The sequence below is a fragment of the Camelus dromedarius genome, chromosome 26, assembly GCF_036321535.1.
Source record: "Camelus dromedarius isolate mCamDro1 chromosome 26, mCamDro1.pat, whole genome shotgun sequence".
Classification (NCBI taxonomy): Eukaryota; Metazoa; Chordata; class Mammalia; order Artiodactyla; family Camelidae; genus Camelus; species Camelus dromedarius.
This window is the reverse complement of record NC_087461.1, coordinates 13,427,993-13,453,292: the sequence shown is the minus strand read 5'-3', so window position 1 is coordinate 13,453,292 and position 25,300 is coordinate 13,427,993. Positions and strand designations below refer to the sequence as shown.

The 25,300-nt window shown below is 38.5% G+C and overlaps 2 protein-coding genes across 13 annotated transcripts in view; one reads left to right on the top strand and one right to left on the bottom strand.

The window, feature by feature from the left end:
• The window catches only part of PDSS1 (decaprenyl diphosphate synthase subunit 1), a 37,363-nt gene extending 25,959 nt beyond the window's left edge, over positions 1–11,404 (top strand). Inside the window, exons 8-11 of the mRNA XM_031444642.2 lie at positions 560–640; positions 745–858; positions 7,918–7,998; positions 10,948–11,404. Coding sequence (XP_031300502.2) covers positions 560–640; positions 745–858; positions 7,918–7,998; positions 10,948–11,088 — 417 coding nt within the window. The 3' untranslated portion in view covers positions 11,089–11,404. The remainder of the gene's footprint in view (positions 1–559; positions 641–744; positions 859–7,917; positions 7,999–10,947) is intronic.
• The window catches only part of ABI1 (abl interactor 1), a 101,083-nt gene continuing 87,175 nt past the window's right edge, over positions 11,393–25,300 (bottom strand). For 3 of the 12 annotated variants that reach the window (XM_010995680.3, XM_010995669.3, XM_010995671.3), the window contains 4 exons: positions 24,119–24,295; positions 20,893–20,979; positions 16,943–17,128; positions 11,393–13,361 (listed from right to left, as the gene is read on the bottom strand). In XM_010995680.3, coding sequence (XP_010993982.1) covers positions 13,186–13,361; positions 16,943–17,128; positions 20,893–20,979; positions 24,119–24,295 — 626 coding nt within the window. In that variant the 3' untranslated portion in view covers positions 11,393–13,185. The remainder of the gene's footprint in view (positions 13,362–16,942; positions 17,129–20,892; positions 20,980–24,118; positions 24,296–25,300) is intronic. The other 9 variants (XM_031444641.2, XM_010995673.3, XM_010995676.3 and 6 more) reach the window with 4 other exon arrangements.

Here is a 25,300-nt window from a genome sequence, read left to right as displayed (position 1 = left end):
GGCCTGAGGCTCTTACAGATGCATCAGGAAAAAAACTGCATTTCAAATTAAGTGAAATCACCAAAGATGACTGTAAGAAAGGACTGCAAATGGGGAAATATGGATAGCAATTTCCTGTGTGTGATTACATCGGATTAGATGTCTATCTCTAAAATAAGGGTAAGTCAATGGAAAAATAAAAATAGTGCCAACAGTTTGTCGAGGTTGCCGGGTCCTGGAAGCCAGCATTTCACATTATTGGAGTCTCTTTCTTTTGCATGTCTAAAAGGCTCACAGCAGAACTGGTCCAGTCATCTCTTGGGTTTTTCTGCATGGTGGGAAACACGGCTTACCCTGTGACAGGGGGAAAAGGATGGTTTTCTTAAAGTTTAAGAAAACAATCTGAGGCAGAAATCCTTTCATTAAAAGCACAGGTACTCTGCACGTGTTTGGTCTCCTGGTAGCATCATCCAGTCTCACTGCCTTTTTCCTAAGAGAAAGGATGTGTGGCTCCGTCCACGCGGGGGTTGGCTGCCCTGCTTCTGCCACCCAGCGTCTATCTCCAGATTCTTTCTTTCAGGTCTCTGTCCTGGGATGCCCTGACCCAGTGGTACATGACATTGCCTATCAATACGGAAAGAACGTGGGCATCGCTTTCCAGGTTGGTCCTCGGCTTGGTCAGCGGGCAGCCTGCTGGTGCGGTGGGACGGGCGGCAGGGACGCTGCGGGGTGGTGCCCGCGACAACCCTTTCTCCCTCCTGCCAGCTGATAGATGACGTCCTGGACTTCACCTCGTGTTCTGACCAGATGGGCAAACCAACATCGGCCGACCTGAAGCTCGGCTTAGCCACCGGCCCTGTCTTATTTGCTTGTCAGCAGGTAGGTTTTATGAACTCTCTGGATGCGCTGCCAGGTAGCCCTGCAGAACCAGTTCCTTCCGGGCTCAGCGGGCGGGCAGGTCTCGCAGGAGATGGAGAAGCGTCTGTAAGAGGGCACAGGGACCGGGGTGTCCAGGCCAGTCATTGTGCCTCTGCGATCCACCTGTGTCCTCCTCTGTAACATTGAGGAGATGACAGCTGCCTCCTGGGGTCGTTGTGAGGATTAACTGAGATAATATTCATGGAGAGACTATGTAAACTAAGAGCGGTGTGCTAAATTTAAGGAGGCGTCAAGAGTGCTTCCATGTATTTGGGGCACTGACAGGGTGGCAGGTTTCCACATCTTGATTGTAGGACAGGACTTTGAGTGTGCCTCAGAGCCCGTTAAAAAGGCCCAGGAAGGGCTTCCAAGCCTGAGAAATCCTCCAGTTCCAGAAGTCTAACGGGACTGTTTGCAGCTCCCAGTGCCTTGGCCCTGGCCGCAAAGTGTCAAGACGTCAGTGGAAGGCACCCCTGGAACCACACAGTCCCTCCTTCCTGCAAGACCGGGGGGCTGTCAGTGCAGGAAGTAAGTACAGCTGCCTTCAGTCTCCTTCCTATGGACGAAAAGCTGCGGGAGCTTCAAAGACGCTGCCGTGACTCACAAGGCAGGCGTTTCCAGAGCCTGCCCTGGCCCCAGGCCACACCGCCTCTGGCCATGCCAAGTGCTGTTTGAAAGAAGTGGGACATTAGCTGGTATTTGGACATCATTTTAATAGATTTTTATCTGAGTAACATTTAATTTGTCATTTAGCAAAGCAGTGAGATGTTCGTCACCATGCCGTGAAATTAAAAATTAGCTCTTTGGCCTCAAATTTTAGTCACTTTTAGTCTTAGAAAGTTTGCCTCCTCTTAGAATTTACGCAGATAAATCGCGTCTTCCAAAGACCTCCATGATTCCATTTTGATATTCTAGAAACCAGCGACCTTACATTTGATCAGTTTCTGACACAAAAGGGGAGAGGGGGAGGGTATAGCTCAGCGGTAGAGAGCATGCCTAGCATGCATTAGGTCCTGGGTTCAATTCCCAGTACCTCTACTAACTAAATAAAGCTAATTACCCCACTTCATTAAAAAAAACTAAAAAAAGGGGGGGGGGGTATTTCATCCACTACCTCGCAGAGCCGCAAACAGGGTCATTCTCAGAAGGCTGGGGAGCTGGGGGGCCGGGGGCCGGGGTCGGGCCGGCTTAGCTCGGGCAACACGTCAGTGGACAGCCGTCAACTGAGGGATGAGGGCTGTGAGCGGAGGTGCCGGAGCAGCGACCCCACAAGGAGACATCTGTCCTGGTTACCGGGCTCCCGCCAGCCTCTCAGCGTGGAGGCAGAGGTGAGAGGTGCCGTGAACAGCTTCTTCCTCCTACAGAGACTAACTCGCCAGCGCGGCGGACCTCAAGAAGAGTATTAATACGAGTACCAGATTCTGACAAGAGTCTGCAAAATCGTGTGCATTAAACGCACGAGGGAGGGACATTTTCTGTGTTACCATTAACCCACAAAAAAACAGAAGATTCACGAGCCAGGGGAAAGTAAGGCACGTCTGAGATGAGAAAGATGAGGCAGTGGCCGCAGAGTGAGCTCCCCAGGCCTGGTCGGGAGACGGGAATGAGGAGCCAGGAGCTGGGGGAGCGCACGGAGCTCCCGCCGCCCAGGAAGCCCCCCTCAGCCCGCCCCGGTCATCAGGGCAACTGAGGAACACGCTGTCCCCTAAAGAAGCCACAGTCTACTGAGAAGCACTGGGTGCTGTGCCCTTAAACATCTCAACAACTGTAAATAATTGTCACAGGCCCCTTGACGCCAGGTTAACTGCTGAGTCCTGCTTTGACCTTACGGTGACTGAGAACGTTTGCCTCTGCTGACTGTGCTTCACTTCGAGCATACTTCAGAAGGAGCCCCTTTGCCCTCCTTTACACAAAGGAGAGTGACTAACTCTGCTTTCAGATGTGCAGGGGCAAACTCAGCGGGCAGGTGGACCATTCCTCCAGATTGACTTGTTGGTTATCTACAGAGATTAAAAATGATGGTTTGGAAAAAAAAAAAAAAAAAACAAGGAAAAGGAACAAACAGAAGTTTCCAGTGTCCTAAACCACAGCTCTGTGTGTGTCACTGGGAAAGGCCAGCATCCCAGGGCACACACTCACCCTCACCGCTTCTCCCGTCTGCCCAGAAGGCGGTAGGGAAAGGAGTTAAAAGGAGCTAAAGGCACACCGCAGCCTTAGAGAAGGGACACGGAACGAGGCCGAGCGGGAAGCAGCCCGGGACAGTGCTTGTTTCCCAAGCAGACTGATTGTTCTGTCCTGTAGCGTGTGGGCCAGGAGTGAGTCAAATGCGTGTGTTGTTTTCAAATAAAACACCAAGTTTAGGCTCTGCTACAGATTACATGATCAAAAGTTAGATTCTTAGTCAGAAATTTGTTTGTCAAAAGATTTATGAGGCTCAAGTTGACCTGGGGTAAAACAAGTTCCAAAACTAACATGAGAATGTGCAGTCTCTCCATTGAATGATTTTACGGTTTGCAAAGTTTGGATGTTCTCTCTGACCTCACAGCTCTGCTCTGCGGTAGGTGTTCTGTCCCTTCTACAAATAAGCAAGAGATGCTCAGACTTGGCCAAAATTAAACATCTGGTAAATGGCACCTTGGGCAATAAATGCCCCATGTCTTCTAGGACCAGCACTCACTTTGCTACATGATGCGGAATTCCTGCCACCGCCCATGGTGGCCAGTGCTGGTGCCTGATGGGCTTGTCTGAGCTCCAGGAGTCCCCGCAGAGCAGGGACCCAGAAAGGCACTGGCGACACGCAGAGAAGAGGCTCTGGGTCGGCTTTCACTGTTGTCGGTAACCTGCCCCTTTAGTGGACTAGTAAGATGTCAGTAATTTCTTTCCAGAGGTAGGTGAGTTTTGTTTGCAAGCTAGTTAGTCTTTGAACTTTTCCGTTTACAAACATTGAGTCTCACTGGACCAAGACCAGCAACCTTGGGAAACCACCTTTCCTCTCTCGTTTAGCTTGCTGGGTTGTCTTGATATTGGAGTTTGTTGGACTCAGCGATTTGACAGAAACCCCCTCTTTGGAATTCACTATTTCTGATGTTTCTCTGAGGGAGTTTCCTGATAACAGGTGATACAGAGGATTTAAGAAAAGCTGCCGGATTTCTGGGGAGGTCGCAGGGGCGACCGTGTCCGCCCATGTACACATACTGTCTGCAGAAACAAAACCTGCGTGTTAAAATAGACCTTTAAAGAATATAGGTTGGATTTCAAGATCTTCAGAAACCAAATAGAAGTGTTTTCTCTTTGAGGGGTGATTACGTTAGTTCTCAAATACCCTTTAAAGATCTTTCCTTTCTTGTGCTTTTCTTCTCTCTGTGATCAGTCACCAGACCTAAATGTCAGCCTGTCGTCCGGCTTCCAGCCGCCACCACCAGCCCCTGCACCAGCTGCCCAGGCTTCTGCTACTGTGTGACTAGCTGGTGCCATCATCACCCAAGTCTTGGCTGAGTGATAAGCTCACTACAGTTCACTGATCCCCTCTGTGGTTAGTTAATGGACAGAGTTCACAGTTAGAATCTGATCTGTCCACAGGTGATTTTCCGACTCTTAACAACAGAGCCCAGGCAAACAAGGATCTTCTTCTTCCTCAGTAAATCTGCAGGCAGGCTGGTGTCTTTCCGGCCTGTCACGCTTTTCATTTCCTTGTGCACATTTCGGGGACAGGGAGTGCCCAGGGGGAAGTTTGATATTTGCATATTAAAATTGCACACACAACATGTTTCAAAGGAAGGATATAGTCACACTTAATGCAAAAAATTTTTTTTCAAACTTTGCTTTCTCAATGCTTTTTATAGTAAAAGGAATCAGAAACCACCCCAATCAGCACATTTTACACAGTTGTTGGCACTGCAGAAAAAGCTCATCTACCGTAAACAACATAATTTTACCAGATGCCCAGGACAGTAGCACATTAGCTTTAAGGATGTATAGCCTTCTAGAAATCCAGTTTTGAAATATGTTCTTAAAAAACTAAGACACGTCTTACGGATTTGACTTTTTACCACTAAAATTAATCAGTTTAGCTTTCCCGACTGGTAATGAAACGTAAGTTTTATTCTTTTTATTTCCCCCACACCTCGTAAATTTTCTTCTTAAAAGACCAGTAACTAAAACTAACTACTGGTTTTCATTTAAGAACTCATCAATTGCTGCCTTTTTAAATTTTATAAACATATTATTAGCAGCCTCTATGTGTTTAGAACTTTGTTCTGATGCGTACTTTGCCCTGGAAGGAACATTCTTAATTCCTCATTGCCATCATCGAGTTGAGATCTGTCTATGTGTGACCTATTTTTTCCTCTAGGATTACTAATACCATGCTGCTGGTTACAGGACAGCAACTTATTTCATCCTTCAGGCTCATGGCCAGGGAAGAACTGGCAACTGCTGTAAACACTGACGTGGCCAGGACCAGACGTCTTACCTTTTATTTCAGGGACCCAAAAGCGATTAGAAGTAACGGATTTCTGCTCACATAGCTCAGCTCCTTCATGATACAGATGGGGAAGCGGGGGCCCAAGCGGTTAAGTAACCAGCTGTGGCAGTGCCAGGACTGGAGCTCGATTCTAGAAAGCGAAGGGCTTGCGGTCCTGGCTTCCTGATTCTGTTAATGCAAATAGTTCTCCTAAATTGTTGCTAAATATTGTAGAATACAGATTTTTTTTTTATTGAAGTACAGTCATTTATAGTGTGTCAGTTTCTAGTGTGCAGCACAATGTCCCAGTCACGCATATATATACATATATTCATTTTCATATTCTTTCATTAAAGGTTATTACACAATATTGAACATTGTTCCCTGTGCTATACAGAAGAAATCTGGTTTTTATCTATTTTTATATGTAATGGCCAACATTTGCAAATCTCAGACTCCCAAATTTATCCTTTCTCACCCCCTTTCCCTGGTAACTGTAAGACTGATTACTATGTCTGCAAGTCTTTTTCTGTTTTGTAGATGTGTTCATTAGTGTCCTCTTTTCTTTTTTGTTTTTAGATTCCACTTGTAAGTGATATATGGTATTTTTCTCTCTCTTTCTCGCTTAGTTCACTTAGAATGATGATCTCTGGGCCCATCCATGTTGCTGCAAGTGGCATTATTTTATTTTCTTTTATGGCTGAGTAGTATTCCATTGTATAAATATACCACAACTTCTTTATCATCTGTCGATGGACATTTACAGTGTTTCCATGTCTTGGCTATTGTATGTAGTGCTGCTGTGAACACTGGGGTACATGTATCTTTTCAAATTAGAGTTCCCTCCAGATATATGCCCAGAAGTGGGATGGCTGGGTCATATGGTAAGTCTATTTTTAGTTTCTTGAAGAATCTCTATACTGTTTTCCATAGTGGCTGCACCAAACTATATTCCCACCAGCAGTGTAGGAGGGTTCCCTTTTCTCCACAGCCTCTCCAGCATTTGTCATTTGTGGACTTTTGAATGATGGCCATTCTGACTGGTGTGAGGTGATACCTCATTGTAGTTTTGATTTACATTTCTCTGATAATTAGTAACATTGAGCATTTTCTCATGTGCCTATTGTCCATTTGTATGTCTTTACTGGAGAATTGCTTGCTTAGGTCTTCTGCCCATTTTTGATTGGATTGTTTGTTTTGTTATTAAGTTGTATGAGCTACTTATTTATTTTGGAAACTAAAACTTTGTCAGTCACATCATTTGCAAGTATTTTCTCCCATAGTTTGTTCTGTTTTGCTTATGGTTTCCTTTACTGTGCAAAAGCTTGTAAGTTTAATTAGGTCCCATTTGTTAATTTTTGCTTTTATTTCTGTTCCCTGGGTAGAGTGCCCTAGGAGAACATTGCTAAGATCTAAGACAGAGAATGTTTTGCCTATGTTTTCTTCTAGGAGGTTTATTGTGTCTTATATTTAAGTCTTTAAGCCATTTTGAGTTTATTTTTGTGTTATGGTGTGAGGGCGTGATCGGTCTTCATTGATTTACATGCTGCTGTCCGGCTTTCCCAACACCATGTACTGAAGAGACTTCTTCTCTATTGTATATTCTTGCCTCCTTCGTTGCAGGTTAATTAACCATAGGTCTGTGGGTTTATTTCTGGGCTCTGTGTGGTAGCTGGCACGTGTCACTCCATTTAGTAGGAAAAGCAGAAGACCCACCTGCATCTTAGGCCAGTGGTTCTCAGATTTGCTGTCAGAGAGGAGCACAATCAGCCTCATCCAGGACACAGCAGAAGTGCACCCAGGCCCCACCCCTGCTGATTAGAAACTGGCAGGGGTGGGGGGGCCCCTAGGCCCCCAGTGATTCTGGTGCAACCTTAAGTTTGAGATCCACAGAAGCCAATAAGGAGATTTTAGGGATGTGCTTTTGTTCCTTGTCTTTCTTAACTCGGCGTTGGACCAAGGATAGAACAGAAGGGCAGAATAAACACGGATCGATGCCACACCAGCTCGTCCCGGGCGTGGAAACAGATGTCCTCTTAGCTCTGCCTTTTTTTTTTAAATATATTTTTATTGAAGTATAGTCTGTTCACAATGTTGTCAATTTCTGGTGTACAGCACAATACTTCAGTCACATAGGAACATACATATATTCATTTTCATATTCTTTTTCATCATGTTACTACAAGATATTGACTATGGTTCCCTGTGGTCTACTGTATAAACTTGTTTATCGGATTTTGTGAGAATACTGTATTTTGAAAACGAGAGACACTCTGCCAGAGTTCAGCAGGTGTTCTGTGCGATTCACTGGGCTTGTAGATGTAATTCTTCGTGTATTTGTGGGAGAGGGTGGGCCGTGAGTCTCCACTCCACCATCGTGGCTCCGCCCCTCTGCTGCTTTCATTGCTACAGTTTACTCCCTCCACCTCCACACCAGCCCCGGCCCCATCATCTAAACATTTAATCACCTTTGTGGTTTTTTTTTCTGTTGTTACAAACTAGTGTTTGAACATTTGATTTTCCCAAGAGCATTAAACAGATTTTTTCTTTCTCGTTAGTTCCCAGAAATGAACGCCATGATAATGAGACGGTTCAGTTTACCAGGAGACGTGGACAGAGCGCGACAATATGTGTTACAGGTGAGATTATTTCTAAAAGAAGAAAGACAAGAGCAGGTATGGTGTGGCAGAGCTCTTGAACCAAACAAACAAGGTAACAAATATTAGATACAAGATCAAGTTTGGTCAATTCTTGATTTGACAGAAACTGAGAGGGAAAAACTTATATAATTCATATTTCTTCTAGAATTCTTCCCAAAGATTCTGATTTATTAATTGGTCTTGGGTAGGGCTTGGGCACTAACATTTTCTGGAAGCTATCAAGTGACTGCAGCATGCAGTCTGGGCCAAGACCCGCTGGTATGGAGCAGTCTTCCCCACGCCCATCCCAGCAGCCACACTGCTCCCAGGCACCCAGATACCCCTCCTTGTCCGAGCCCTCATCCTTGCCACAGCCACACGCCAGGAGACCTCTCAAAACTGCTCTTTCCTAGTCCGTCCTACTGAACCGCTATGAATGTGACTTAAGAAATGGTAACTGAAAAGCAGTTTTTTTTAAACCAACATATGCAAATTAAGCTTTAGCCACTGAAGGTTAAAGTTTATTTCTGATACACGGCCACGTATCCTCAGAACTTCTGTGGAAGCCAGATCTCTTTGCATATTTTCAGTTTTGATGACTATCTTGAGAATGAGCCGTTTCCAAACCAAATCCAAAGTCATTTGGAGACAAAAGATCTCAAGTGAGATGGAGTGAGCAATTGTTAGTAAGCAGCTGTGATCCGAGATCTGTCGTTAGTCTAATTCTTGAAAGAATCCAAATAATTACCTCTCAGATTTTTTAAATTTCCACAGAGCAAAACCTCTCCAAAGGATGTATTTCTTTTTTTAACTATACTGTTGAGCATCATAATTGCTATACACACCCCCTCCCTTAGAGGGCAGTTTGGCAGTACTATAGGAAACTCGGCATGAGGGGGCCGGAGCTGATGGAGTTGACATACCTGGGAGCGGTTCCGGCTTCAGAAATAAAGGTGTTACTGAGGCCGAAGTAAGAAGTGGGACCGAAAAGAGGGAAATTAATTGTAGCTCTTGTGCCAAACAGTGAAGTTCCAGCAAGTCTGCGCAGAAATGCACTTAGGAAGAAAATCCACAGGAATGTTCTCTAAGCAAATTTTCCAAAGACTTGTAAATTCTAGCTCCGTTCCCCCGACAGGGCTCCTAGGCCCTATTCTGTCACTAAGTATGAATAGACAACTGGGATTTATTTAGGAGGACTGCTAAGCAGTTGACTGAAGCTCACTGCATGAAAGAGACCAAGTCAAAGAAAGAATCAGGGAAAAAAACAGGACTCAAAAATACTGCATTCATAAAGCAAGAACAGGAGAGTATTTTTAAAAAAAACAAAGAATAAGCCCTTAGAAATGTTAAATGAATGTGAAAAACTAACGCCAAAGAATTGCTGGGATGTGACACTGAGGAAGTCTTCCAAAATGAAAACAGCAGTGGAAGAAAATGAAAAAAGCTAAGACGATCAGTACAATCGTGTAACAACTATTTTAAGGAAGAGACTCAAAACACAAAAGTTAAAGAAAAAAAGTCACCAACAAAAGGGAAAGAGACGACAACTTGCTCAGTGTAGAGCAAAGCCCCGGGCCCTGGAAGGCAGCGACTAGACTTCTGTATCCAGTCCAACCGCCCAGTAGGTATGAAGCAGGAGTCATTACCACACTTAAGAACTAAAAAGCTGACTTCCGATGCACATATCCTGGGTAAGTTATCTGTGGATAAACTGCAACAAAAATATGGAAACACCAAAAGAGAAAGATGTAGGTACTAAAACGAGTGGAATGAACCAACAAGTTGAATGAAAAGTCCTCCTGAGATGGCAGCTGCACAGCAGAGCTGGAAAGCAGTCAAGGTAACAAAGAAAAGGAGGCAGTTACATGCGGCAGTGGCCTTTCGTACAGGAAAGCAGAGCAAACTAAAATGCGTCGTATTTTAAGTCATATTTTGTGTCACTTGGTATAGAACATCAGAGGCCTTTCAACCATGATCTTACATTCTGTTCTGAATGATGGAACCACAGAGAAGGAAATAAAATCACAGTACAAGTCTTGATTCTGCAGTAAACGTTTTTACATAATGGGAGTAGTAATTTTTTATTAGTTTAGCTTTCAGAAGGAGCCAACATGAAAACAAGGGTAACAAGGGTACAGAATGGAACAGAATGGAATGTGAGTCTCTCTAGTGTACAGTTACCTTAGAGGGAAGAACAGGGGGGCTGCTGTCCTCACGCAGGATGAAGCCGGACGTGATGCTACAGAATTTGACAAACGTCATCACTGGAAGAACTAAAGGCAACAATCTGGGCAGGTTAGGAGAGGGGTCATGGGCTGAATCCTTGTCTGTCTTAGCAGAAAGGCAATAGATTAAGAACTCAGATTATTAATTGAAATACTGAAACCAACAGATAAATTTGGTGCCTTTGGAAGAAGGGAACTGTTGATTTTCATTGTAAGCTCTTTTATACTTTTACATATTATGTATCTATGTCCTCAACTTTCACTTTAGGTTGTTTCACTTAAAAATTTTAATATACATAGAAACTTTAAAAAAAAAAAACTTGAATACTTAAAAATAGGGGGAAGTAGGGGATGGTATAGCTCAGTGGTAGAGCGTGTGCTTAGTTAGCATGCACAAGGTCCTGGGTTCACTCCCCAGTACCTCTGCTAAAAATTAAATAAAAATAAATCTAATTACCCCCCCAAAAAAACTAAGAGGAAATAGATAGTTATTTTATTAATGAGTTTGTTCCTTTGCATGGTAATAGAATAAAAATGTGCTTCAGTCTGAGAAGAGGCCTAAAAATGTAGGGAGAGGAAGCCATGAGTTGGAGGGGAACATGAGAGTTTGGCTTTTTACTAACCAGGTCTCAAAAGTAGGTTTTAATTCATTAGAGCAGGAATTTGAGAGCTGATCCCAGCGGGTGACGTGTGCACCTCTGTTGTGTTTTGTGCTGTCCTGCAGAGTGATGGTGTGCAGCAGACAACCTACCTCGCCCAGCGGTACAGCCATGAAGCAGTACGTGAGATCAGCAAGCTTCGACCATCCCCAGAGAGAGAGGCCCTCATCCAGCTTTCGGAAATTGTGCTCACAAGAGATAAATGACAACTCTTTCTGTTATTTCTGGCAGCTATTTTACCAGACTGTGCCTACAGAATTTTGTGGAATATATTTTGCTTCATGTGCAGAGAACCAAAAATCATTTTAAAAAATCATTTCCACCTTATTAATGGGATTTTTTTTTATTGGCAAAGTTTTTCAGAAACCTTTTTAAATGTACTTACTTCAATCATCTGAAGGTCATTCTAGTCCTGTAAACTCTAATCGAGGTATGTTGACGGTTATATGTGGTATTGTTTACATGGTTAATATCCACATGGAAAGCCATTACACAAATAAATAATCAATGTTAAAATTCAAATGGTTTATCTTGTTTCACCATAGAGGTAAAGATCATAAAATTGTGACGTCTACATTTCAATCCACATTAGATTTTTTAACAGTATCCAAAATTTCATAGGAGAATGGTTTATTATAAAAGACTGTACATAAAATTTAGCCAACAGGTTATATACAAAATTAAGAGAACAATCCACTCAAAAAAAATGAAATGAAGCAGGTAGCTAGCTGATCACTAGTGGTACTGAAATCATGTTTAGAATTAACAAAGGCAAAATGCATAAGCAACAGTCACACTGATTTGGTAGCCATAATGGTCTTTTAATTTTCAGAAATAAACGTTTTGCACTAGTCTTACCATTCACTATGCTGTTGTTAAGTCTGTAACGCCCAGTACATAACTGTAATCTAAAATCCAAACAAATCTCAATACACAGAAACCCACACGTGAGTGTTCTACTTTAATATCCCAGGCAATGGAGAATTATACACACGATGAGAAGACATCCCTCTAACCCTTAAATTAAAGGAGACACACAAAGTGCATGTGTTGCATTTCAATTATACCAAGACAATACAAATCTGTTGGTCAGGTATATCTCCCTCCCTGTTCAATGATTAATACATGGCCCACCTTTTTGCCCCAATTATTTTATTTTTAGAATATTTTTATGTCACTAGTATCAGGTAACGAGTTTAAATAGTGCCTAGTCAAAAATCAGTTGCATCAACTTTTAGAAAAAAGAAATAGGTAAAAGAGAAGTGTAATTTCCTTTCATTGAACCAGTATACAGCAGTCCCCTGGAAAACTGAAGGACTGACAGAGCAATCCTTAAGAATTCTACCTACAGAAATGTGCACTTGGACACATTTTCTTAGCTTTGAAAAAGTTACTTAAGAAAAGGAATTCAGTAGATTGACTTGTAAATAACCATTTCAGATTTTAAATCTGTAAAAATCAGCCACTGCTTTTGGGACAGGTTGAGGTAAGGCTAAAACTTTTTTCCAAGTTAATATATTGAGAAAATAGAACCATAATTCTGCAATAAATCAGTATCTTTTATTTATTAGTATTTTTTAAAGCAAACCAGTGAAGGAAAGGACAAAAACCTTTGGTTCACTTATGTATTTATGAATGAAAAAATTTATAATGCAAATTCACTCATTAAAAAACTTAGGTACAAATTACAACATTACAGATAGATCTTTTTTTGTTTTGTTTCACATGGAGACCTTAGAGACTCAATTCGTTTCAAGAGACCTAAGTACGAGTACTCCAAGTAAATATTACACAAACTGGAAGCATCTTGGATTTTTTTTAAGTATATTTCAATACATAAATTTGTATGCATGCTATAAACAAACAGTATATTTCAAGAATGAGAGTCTAAACAAAAAGTATGACCAGCACCAGCATTTAAGGTTTCTGATTTTACTATTAGTCTGACAGAGCGTTAGTAACCATGCTGCACTGAGACATGTAATGGCACGATCTGAATCATGATTTGTTAAATAGTATACCCCACACCCCCAGAATATTTAGGCTGGTCATAAAGTTAACAATGTGTAAGTAAGTATATAAGCATAATCAGTTAAAGACAGCCTCCTGTGTGAATTGCTGATTAGCAATACCCAAACTGCCTCCAAGATTTATGCTTACAGGTAGACATTCAATTATACCAATAAAACAGCATGTCCTGAAAATATGGGCACATTTTAAAACATTTTAAGACGATTCTGTTAACCATAATGGTCCCACAGTATGACTGAGTGATGAGAAGAACCTACTTTAAAAGCAAGCACTTAATCAGCATAGTGCATGATTGACTCCACGTAGTTGCCCGGGAACAGGCCAGTCACTCGGTTGCAGACCCCTTCATACCAGCCGTCGTCATTCTTCTTAATCACGTAAATGATCGCGCCCTCCATGAATGACAGCTCATCGTCCTTGTCTTTTGTATAATCATATATTGCCACAACTATGGAGAAGAGTCAAAATATCACATGGGTGCGCTACAGCCAACATTCCACTGAATTCTAAAATATGCCAATTAACAGTACAGCAAAGCCAACTGTCTATGAATATTCTTTATTTTCTTATGTCTATACATTCAGGTAGGTCAAGTGGCCACCACATGCTTACATCACTGGCTTGATCTTCAGGCCAAAGTGACAATTCAGCTAGACTACAGAAATCAATGGTCTCTCCCAATCTATTTAGGAAACATCTCTGAGTTTTAGGATTTATTAGATGTTTCCGTTCATTTGTTCAGATATCTACTAAGTGCCAACCACTTGCAAAAGCACCATTTTTCAAAATAACTAGTGAGCGAAGCTGTACAGCCAATCAGGTAACAACTCAAGTTCCCTAATTTGAAAATACACCCTACACTGAGAGGCCAATCTCATCGTACTCATCCCAGGAAAATACTCATGTAATTTATGGGCTTTACCCAGACTTTTTTTTTAAAATACACCGTAAAGGTCAACAGAAATTTTTTTTAAAAGGGGAAGTAGGTGAGTGAAGACTCACTAAGATTTAGAGAACGGTTTTGCAATTCCATGGTATCTGTGATTATTTTGAGTTCAAAATATCCACTTCCTTTGCCAACAGTCGTGGAAAGGCATCAAAAAATTACTAGCCTTCCAAACTATTGGTTTATGAATTTAATTATTCCTTCCCTCTGCCTTTATAACAATAATTCTGAAATTACATGTAATTTTCCAGTATATGTGAAGTGGTATAAAATATATTTTTTTCATTACTTTACCTCATATAGTCTTTTTCTTAAAATAGAGTTTTTAAGACATTTAAGATATTCTGGAACTTATCTTTCCCTTAAGAAAGACGGCTTCTCCCTAGAATTATTCTGAATCAGTGAATTATAATAAGGAAGAGACCTGAGGTACTTCTGCACAGCATCATTTGCTAAATTAAAATAGGCAATCTTTTCCCCCTCACAAAATAGTACATTAAGTAAACTCAACAAGTCCATTCCCCTCCGTTTTAATCCTGAAGCAGAATCATAGTATTGTGATTACAAGCTAATTAATATATCCAGTTTCAAAAACCCCAAAACATAAAGGATAAATAACATTAAATTATTATCCTGGTATTTTTGGCCAAATAACCACCCAAGAAAACTGAGTGATTGCTAGAGATAAACCCTTAGTTAAAAGAAAAAATTGTGTAATAATAAAAAGTTCAATTAACTATTGATTTGCCAAATATTAATAATCATTCTTTAACTTTGGTAATTGTTGTCTGTGTATTAGGAATCACATCTTGAGTGGTATAGATGACTTAAACTGGTCATGACAACGCCTGATATCCTTAAATCATTCAGCAGAATGAAAATTTTATTTCCTCATGTTCTTAGTTCCACTTACACAAAGAGCTGATTAAAAAAAACTGAGCCCAATGAATTATGTTTCTGTTTTCCAAGTCCCCTGTGTAATGAAATCTAGTCACACCTAACCTCCCCTCCCCCAATGTCTATATTCTCGTAACAACTCTCACTACTGAGTAACCATTAAAAATTCAGTGTCCATTCTACTCTCCAGAATCTTAATCCACGTAAAGATCTAAACACTCCTTTCTGTATGTGCTGGAGGGCTCTTTTGGAACCAAAACCTAATATTCTAATCTCTGTGTATCTACATGATACAAATTTGAAAACAACTATCTAGCCCCTCTGAAATCTTCTTTTCCTCAGCTTAGAAACAATGCTTTCAACTGTTTCTCTTTATAGATGCACTTTCTAGATATTTCAGCTTTCTAAATATTCTCCTCTGAAGACATTTTTGTTTGCAAGATCTTAAAATGTGGTACTCTAATAGAAATGAATATGATCAGATTTGTACACATCAGGTTAAAGTTCAGCTGACAGACCCTAAGAATCTGGCTTTTGGAGCAGTCATGTCATACTGTTTAATATATTCAACTGAAATCCAAGTATTAAACCAGGTTTTAATCATCTTGTAATTTATAAAGGTGACCACTGAAGGCTTCAAATATAATCCTACCAAATATCAACTTTCTGATTTAGACTAGGAGTCGGCAAACAATGATCCAAGGCCAAAACCAAGCCAATGCCTTTTTGTCGATAAAATTTTATGGGTTCACAGCCACATCCATTCCCTTGTGTATTGTCTATGCTTGTGTTTGTGCTACAGCAGTGGAGCTGAGTAGCTGTGACAAGAATGTATGGTAGGCAAAGTTTAAAGCATTTCCTTTTGCAGTATACACAAAATCAAATTATTATGTTGTACACCTGAAACTAATATGTTATGTCATTATACCTCAATTTCTAACTTCAAAAAAATATTTAAAATATTATCTGGTCTTTTACAAAAAATATGTGATGATTCCTCGTTTAAGACTCATTATTTCAATTTGTGAAGAGATTTTTAAATCCTGCTCTGTTACCAAGTATATTAACCTTTGTATCATTCCAGATTTGTTAAGTTATATAAATATAACTGTCCCATTTTCATAGTTACTTAAATTTGTTTTTCCAAGCCAGAAAGTAAGGGTAAAAACACAATTCAAGACTACTCAAGTGTATCACCCTCAAAATAACCACAACATATCTCTATCCCAAGGTACATGAGAATCTAAATATGTGGAATATGTTTAGAATACTCAAGACTTCCTAAACAATACATAGAATATTGACTGTTTAAAAATATTAAACAAACAGCACATTGACTTTCAACCACATATTCAAACCTTGGGCAGGTAGGAGCGCCTCAGGTTTCAAGGCTACAGTTATTTGCTTCAAGTCAGTTAATCCAGTGAAGCCAATGGAAGGGAATACATTTAAAGGCAATCAAATGTGATCAACTAAATTACAAGCATTTTTCAAAACTCTACAAATACAGATTTTAAAATAGCACAGAGTTGATGAAAAACAAACCCTCTTAAAAATAGGATTTGTTTCTTTTCTACCCACTATTTCTTAATTATTACGGTGAATTTCAAGTAATGTAGGTAAATCTGGACATGAGTTACACGTAATTTCATGAGACGAATTCTAGCAACTGTCTTCTCTTTTTACAAGATTAACTAATTGCAAACCTTAATTGAGGCTTTTTCTTATGGAGAGTACCAACATCTTTTCCAGTATCTAGATGTGAAAGTGTTCTATTTTTATTATAAAAGCTTACAAACTCTTTTAAATATCATATATATATATACATATATATAAAGTTCATATAAATCTAAGTAGATGAACGAAGAAAATCACTGAACTCCATCTTTGTGCCTTAGTTGTTTCATCTATAAAATGCAGGACAGGCAAATTCATCTCCAGCTGGAAGCGTATGTCATTTAAAAAAGGACATCTAACATTATTTTTTTAATTGGAAAAAAAAATATTAAGAAAGAATTCTCCCTTTATATTGGGAATGTACAGGAAATAAAGTTTAGCTAAAATCACTGTGGCTGATAAGCTTATTCAAAAGGAGGAGAAGCACCGGGCTAGCTGTTCTTTATGGCTCTTACACACTATACTTAGTTCCTTCCCTTTACAGCAATTCAGGGATGACAGTGCCTTACCTTTCTCAATATAATTCTTAGGGGCCCAAGCAGGATCCCCGTCTGCATATGGGTCATTATACTGGACCACGGCAGCCTCCTCATCTTCATAATCCACTGGAGGCGGCGGCGGCGGAGGGGGAGAGTCATCAAACATGGGGATGTCATCTGGTGGAGGTGGTGGTGGTGGAGTTGGACTATCAGCAACTAAAGAGTTCAGAGAATTAATTTAAATCAGAAATTACACTCCGTGGAAATTCACCAGTTAACAGAGTTTAAGAAAGCTCTAATTCATCATATACGGCATGCACTATAATAAAACATGCAGTGATTAGAAATAAAAGCTCGGTGTGTTAAAGCTTCTACTATTCTTAAGAATACTTTTGCAATAATAAAATGAGCTAAAAAATAAGGGTATTAGGAAGTGCTACAAATTAATGAATGCAAGAGGTTAGGAAACAATGTCTCTTTTTATAAGAATTATAGGAGTAAGGAAGTTCCCTCACTCCAAGGGTCAGGTCAGAACAAATGTCACTCTAGTTAGCCTGCCTTTTGGCACCTTCGTCACTTGGACTACAGTAAACACTATGAATAATGCTACTTTAATGGTCTGATATCCATTTACTGTGCACAATCATGTTACTGATTTTGGCTTTTAGTTATCTTTAGTTCCACAGAAATACGTCTCCAGTGGGTGGATGTGTATTTATTTCTGTTTGCTTTATTGGAGGAAAAAAAAGAGCTGGTGGTATTAGGTCTGCTTCTGTGTGTACATTTTCTATTCTTTTATTTAAATTTTAACAAGAGAAAATGAAATTAAAAATTAAGTAATTCCAAGCTAGTAGAAAATTTCGTTATTTTTTAAAATGTTTGTATTCATAATCAACTTGTTAAACATAGAAAGCAAGCTAAGATTTTTACATTATTGCTGGTGAAACTAAGAATGGCTGAGGGAGAAAGTAGATCCTTAAAGATCCAATCTTCTAAGAATACATCCACAACAAAGATTTTAAAAATAAAGTACTGCAGGAAGATGTAATAAAAAAAAGAAAAACAACCAGAAAGGAACTTATATCATGCAAAACAATAAAAACAACTCATACCTCAAATTCTAGATGGTTGTGGTATGTGCATGTGTGTGATTTAAATAATCCAAGGTGTAAACAGTGAAATGGGAAAATGCCAGGCTAGAACTGTGCTCAGTGAACTATTATGACACCAGGTCACAAAAGCTCCCAGTGTTAAGGAATTCAAAATGGAACACAACTAACTCTTAACTTACATTTTTGATCCACAAATTTCTTTAAAAGTTAGACATATGAAAATGCTTTGATACAAATTGATATAGAAATTATATAGTATCTGTAGGGGAGAAATCAGAACACCAACATACTAACTCATGCCAATTCCTGGGGCTATTTACGTGAATAAAGAAAATGGTCATAATCTATTTGTAATATAAGTTTTAATGTTTTCTACACCCTATTTCGAATAATGTACTGAGAATATAATCAAGGAATCTAGGTTTAAAACATATGCAGATTAACAGCTCTGCTTGAGAACCACTTTAATTCTGTAATTTCTATTTTATCCTGTTGAGGGATGAAAAAGCCTAGTAGGAGAAAAAAATCCTTTGTGCTGATGCTCATTCTCATAGCTCTCAAACTGGTGTACAATTTCTTCTTCCATCAAATGCTTGGACCCATTTTATTTTTGCCCATCTCTTCCTCCATGAAGCTTCCTAGTGTTACTGAGAGAAGAAAATGGGTATGAATCCACTCTGACATCAAAGAGCCACAGCTCATATCCCTCATGGCTTAATATATAGATTATACACGTTTACCTGAATTCCTAAAGTACACGTTTACTCTTGATTTATACATAACGTACTAGTTTATAGTGTTTTCACTCAATTGTCTTTATGTCTAGCTACTGGTAATCTACATTGGCTTGTCTTCAAATTATATACACAGGGGCAAGTCTGGTCAATGTAATTCTCCGTGCATAATACTCTGTCTAGCACCATGCATAATTAGTTTAAAAACGCTCTTCTGATGTTAATCGTAAACAGATGTAAACATACTGCTTTTTTAGAGGCGCATGTCTTAAACTGAAACACATTTATTAATAGGGTTAATTGCTACATGCATTATCACCAATTTGAGTGCCAGAAGACAGTGAATGTTTAAGAGAACACAGAAAATTTGTAATTCATAAAACATTTAAGAAATCGATAACGCAGTTTGTCAAAAATCTTCCTAACATGCTTTCAAAGAAAACAGATGCCAAAGCTGGGCATTCTGGAGCACACGGAGGAAAACTGACTCAAGTTCATGTCTGGGGGAAAGAACATATGAAATATGTACTAAAACAGTACTATGGGTCTCTTTAGCAAAGACCACACATGCCTAGAATAATGTACACTAACACTGAATTTCTATTTAAAAAGGAGTTACCAAAAAGCTAATCAATGAGCTTTGGGCACACCAAATGGATGTTTATTACGGCTATTTAAAAATATTTCCTAAAAATTCTTGGCTATAAAAGAAAAAATTTAAAAAAAAATCTTGGCTGTAAGGCAGATCGAAGGCTGAACTGGCTTAGTTTTTAAATTTTTGCAGACTAAATTTTTAAGCTCTTAGACCATTAGGGACCAGCAATTTACCTTAATTCACATGTTTAAACACGTTAGTGTTTCTAAAACAAATGTCAGCAATGAAGTTGGTTTACGCTTAGAAATTTCAACACTCTGAAACTAAATGTTTTATAAAAAGCCCATTAAATCACACATTTCTGAGAGGTAGGAATTCTGTCTTAGCCAATGTGTATATTCCTCCCAGAGCCCAGGACGCAGTACTGAATGAACAGATACTTGACTAGAGGAAGGGAGGACACGTGGGGAGGAACCCAACAAAGACAGCAAGAGCTGCACGATGGGATGTGCCACAATGTTTTCTCCCGGGAGATGGGCTGGTCAAGTGAGTTACCCATCTGTTCAAACCATTCTGAAGTGTGTCTGCATGGTGATGATCCCAAATGAGGTAAATTAGTACCAGACCACCTTCCCTTTTCAACCTCAACAGCTATTTCAGCATAATACAATTCAGTAATAGGGGCGGTTTTCATTTTGCCAAGTAACATTCACTATGATTATGTACTTAGGACTATATATCTTCCAGAACTTCAAAGTAATCAGGTAGTAATATAAAAACTACTCTAGCCTAATTAAGTCCTTGTATTGAAAAGAATTTCCAAAAATCATGAAACCTGACCTTCCTTCAGAGAAGACCTAAAAAGTTGCCAGATTTGCGAGTTCAGAAATAATCCTCGTGGGTCCGCACGTAGCCAAAACACAAAGAAGGCTCTACACTGATTATCACTCTCATGCGGACAGCCTGGATTGAATCTGCTTATTCCTGCAGATTCATTTTTATCCTAACAACAAATCTTTCTACAGGTTCAAAATTACTTATGGATAAAAATCTGAGGCTACAAAGCTTTCTTCAAAAGTTTTTTTAACTAAAGGAGAAAAACAAAAAAACAAAAAACAAAACAAAACAACCCATCCCAACCACATAATAAATTTAATCTTACAGTGTAACTATACACCTGGATGAATTTGCCAGCAAAAGAAAATGAGTTTCCCTAATAACTATTGAAAGCTAGTAGTTTCCACACAATTTGAATTATGGGGTTTGACTGGGCTTTCCTTAAGATTCCAAAGATCAGAGTTCATGTTTTAGAGCATGTAAATACATAAGAAAGTTGCAGTTTTGAAATTTATATGGGTCAGTAATCATGCACACAAGGGGAAAAACTGAAGATCGTGCTCTTCAGTTTCAGTAACATATCTGCACCAATTTTCAAGGTAAGATTAGCTTCTCAATAAAAGGAAAATGATGACTCATCAGCCATGCATGCTATAAGGAGACAGCCTCTACTCTTTGATAGCTTGGTTTTTCCAAACTTACTGTTTTCCTGCACCCTGGCCACGAAGCCTGTGAGAGGTATCTGTGGAGTCAACTGAGGCATAGGGGGAGGGGGTGGAGCAATAGAAACTGGTAGCAACAACACAGTGTGGGGGAAGTAAAACAGACAAAGGAAAGAAAAGGAACAAACAAAAAGCAGAAGTCAGTTACAAAGGACCACAAACATAAGTATGCAAAGAACAGTTTGCAAATGAAACAAAACAAAACAAAAAACAAAACAAAAACCTGCAGAACCTTCTCCAAGTTCATTTCCCACGAGCAAACCTAAAGCTGAGTTGTTCTTAGCCAATAGACTAATTTTTTTAAAAAACAAATACATTTCTTTTAATCCTAATGCCATATTGTTTGGGGGAAGATTTAAATGTACCATCACCTTCACTTTCATACAATGAAATTTTTGAATTCTAAGGAAAGATTTTTTAAAAACGGGTAACAATGAAATACCAATAAAGGTTTCCAGAATATTGTGTCTTCACCTCATCTCTCTAACTTAACAGGTATGCCTAGCTTTAGGGTAATGTTGTAAACTAGAACTCAAATAAACAAATGTTATGGAATAGCTGTTTATTCCATGTATAAATAAATGCATTAATTACAGGGTTCCTTTAAAAACAGTTCTTATTATATATCTAAATCTACACACAGCTCTCTAGGAAAAATTCTTGTTTGTAAAACAAAGTTATTTTTATTTTTTAAGTTGACAGTTTTATTTTTAAAGGCATCACTCTTAAATCTACTAGGGAATAAGAGTGCCCCATTTACCAAGTTAATTATTCACTGAATTTCATGGGATATTTCAAAAGTGACTTCTTCCTTTTCATCACTATTCTGAAAAATAAAAACCCTGATCTAACAATAAGTTAAAATATGCAATTATTTGCATTAAAGTAACTTCTAAAGATCACTGGGTAGCTGGAAACACTCCAACTTCTTTCTGGAGAACACATAATTTATAGGAAATTGACACCAACTGCTCATGTGGGCAGAAAATGTATTAAAAATTCTAACTATCTAGAAGTCAATTCATACGTTTACCACCCTGTCTTATTTTAACAAGACAGTAATGGCCAAAGATTGCTCAGAAAAAGTCAACACGACTGAGCCACAAAATTCAGTTTACTGGTAGTCACCAAGAAGTGATATTAAGTTACCAGGGAAAAACAATTTACTGATTCCCAAGAATCATTTAATTGAAAGATTGTTCCAATTAATCCAATCTACAAATTCTGTTTGCTTAAGCATAAAAATTTGAAAGAGGTTCAGTATTCAAATAAGCAACAACTTAAAGCAATATATGTGCATTAATATTCATTGTATGACTAAAAATAACATTCAGTTCACTATGAAACTGGTCCTGGTTCATTCTGATACTCTATATACAGAAGTATATACAAGGATGTATATACTCAAACAAGTATGTGTGTGTATATATATATATGCACATATATATACACATATATATGACACTTTTAATAAATAAAACATTACAGCTTTGTAACTTAAAAAGAAAAAAAAACCCACAAACTTAAAAAATTTATTTTAGAAACAACCCTTAGTAACTAGCCATGCTGGTTAGTACATAAACAAAAAGAAAGGCAATGCTGTGACAATACTAATCGTTATCACCACATTCAGACAGAGGGATATATGCACATCACAACACTAAGAACACTTACATACTACTACTACAACACCGACAGTAACTCAGGTTGAAGGATAATTAATTTGACAACACATAATAATTTATTTAAAAGTTGAGGCCAAATTTGCTTCACAATATCCAAAAAAATACAGACATTCAGTGATGAAAATGTCGTTTGAGGATAAGTGACCCACCAAGTACTGTTTAAACACTACTACACAGACATGTGTTAGGTGCAGAGTCACCAAAAAGCCTTGTTGTGGAGTAAACTAAATGTCTAAGTGATGAAAAGAAAAATAATGAACATGAAGTAAAGATGGGACCTAAAAACGCAGTATAAAATGAAAATAATATATAGTTCATGAAACTAGTGAGCCTAATAATCAGATTATCTGTGGAATATTCAGCCGCCAGCTACTTTTCATTCCCAAAAGGAGACCAGGGGAAATGTGAGGTAAAATTCTAACTGGAGAAGTTTCTTAGTAGCTTAGATGAAAATTTTAGTCTGGAAAAGGATTGTATAAATTTGGGGATTATCTGTGATTGTGACATTTCTGCTAAAATGGTTTTCAATTCTTAGCAGTTTTTCGCTTATGACACAATTAATCTTTCACTGTAAAATTTAACCAAAAAATAAATAAGAGAACTTGCCCCCAGCTCTACTTTAAAATACTTGTTCAGAACACACATCATAAATAAAAGGAACTTAAAACCAACTTTCTATGTAAATGTGGGGTATTCAGTGTTTTTTAGGTAAAATAATACAACACAGCACACAGCTCTAGAAAGCAGCCAGCTACAAAAAGCCACGTGGGAAAGTGAGTTTCAGACTATGCCCCGTGATCACCACTTCAAGCCAGTAACAGATACTGAACAATCGGCTCATTTCAGATTTCTCCTTGTTGGCGTGAGCATCTGGATATGGAAAGTGAAATTAGTGACTACCCTGAGCAATTTGAACTTTCTGACATTACATGCCAAAGCTATATTCTAATCTTATCAGCCTTTAAACATTGATTGCAGTTAGTGTTGAGATGTGCAATTTGAGGTGAACAGAAAGAAATCAAAAGAAAGTCCTCCCCACTGTTATAATTATTAGAGACAAAATAAGCAAGCATCACAAATGTTTCTTGATGGTTTTGAACTCATTTCAGTATAGGTTAACAAGCTTAAAAGTGATAGCCAGCAATTTTGTTCTATTATTGTAAAGAAAAACTGTCCCAATGTTTTTTAACTTTACTGTTATTGAATTGTATTAAACATGCAATAAAAATAAATTCAGCTTAATTAATTTCAGTGTTTTTCTTCTCGAGCTCTATTTACAGTAATAAAAATTTCATCAGTTAAATTTTCGTATACAAGTATACTCAGTAAGTCTTTTGAAAGTGATAAAAGCAATTATTCTTAAAATGGTACCATTCAAGGTCTAACTTCTTATAAAACAAAAATGAGTATGAAATAGCATGGTTTCAATTGTTGTCTATCACTGGTAAAAATAACAATTTCAAATAATTTCCTTCAAAGGGAGCTCCACCGCTGCGGTGCACCTGCAAAGCACAAGCTTACTTGAATTCTGAGAATAAAGTGGACCTCCATTAACATGAGGCTGAGCAGAAAACTGAGCAGTCACAGAGGGAGTCCGTCTGTATCCACCAGAAGATGTCGAGGAAGTGGTAGAGTTGTGTCGAGAAATCTGCCTGGTCATTGTGCCATACTGGGAGCCAGGAGCTGAGCCCGGGGCTGCTGAAAAGCATCAGTCAAAGGCAACCGACAGAGAACTTGAGCATTGCACATCACCTCCGATGGCAGGACAAAGAGAAGGGGGGCTCTCGGTAAGAAATATTTATGACTTTTTTTAAAACCCACAGCACGAAATAAAGAGAAAAATAAAGATAAAGATAAAACATAGATAGCTCTATTTCTGAAGTTACAAAAAAGAAGGAAAAACAGATACTGTGTGGAAAGCTGCAAAAGTAAGTAACATTTTTAAGCCTTTTAATTTACCATAATCCCAAGTGGTATTTTGCTAATACTGTGTATAAATTTTTTTCTGTACCATTTTAGAACACACAGCTTTTATATGTTAACTGTGTCTCCCCAGCCCCAGCAAAGTAAGTACCAAAAGATAAGTCTGAGGTGGAAAGCATTTAGTTATCAGATATGAATGTATTAATCTGGCTTATAAACTTCTTCCTTTCTATTGCCAAATCTTCAGAAGCACAGTATAAGAATCTATCCAGCCAAACCTGGCTTAAATTATAAGATTTAAATAGTTAAGTATATTTTTCACATGTACTACTGTATTTATTTGAACATTTAATGTGATAGCAGTTAGTATCAATACATATTAAAATCATTTTCAAGAGAAGTATAATTTCGAGTTTCAAAGCACTTACATATTATATAATGTCAGATTTGCTATTTATCTCAAAATTTTTCAAAATAACACATTTTTCCATATCACTTAACTTTCTGTAACTGATAAAACAGAGAAAAAAAATTTAGACTCTGAAAAACATGGACATTTTAGGCAGCTTTGTGCAGAAAATCCATTGTCCTTATCCATACTTGGAGGGCTTTTTTTTCATACCACACCCAAAGCAATCTTTTTAAAAATTATCATGCATATCTAAACTATCTAAAGTATTAATAATACTTAAAATTTTATTCAATGTCATCTTTACCAACATTTCAAAAGTTTAAAATTTAAAAGGTTAATAAAAAGTTCAAAGCCTCTCAAGTTAACTA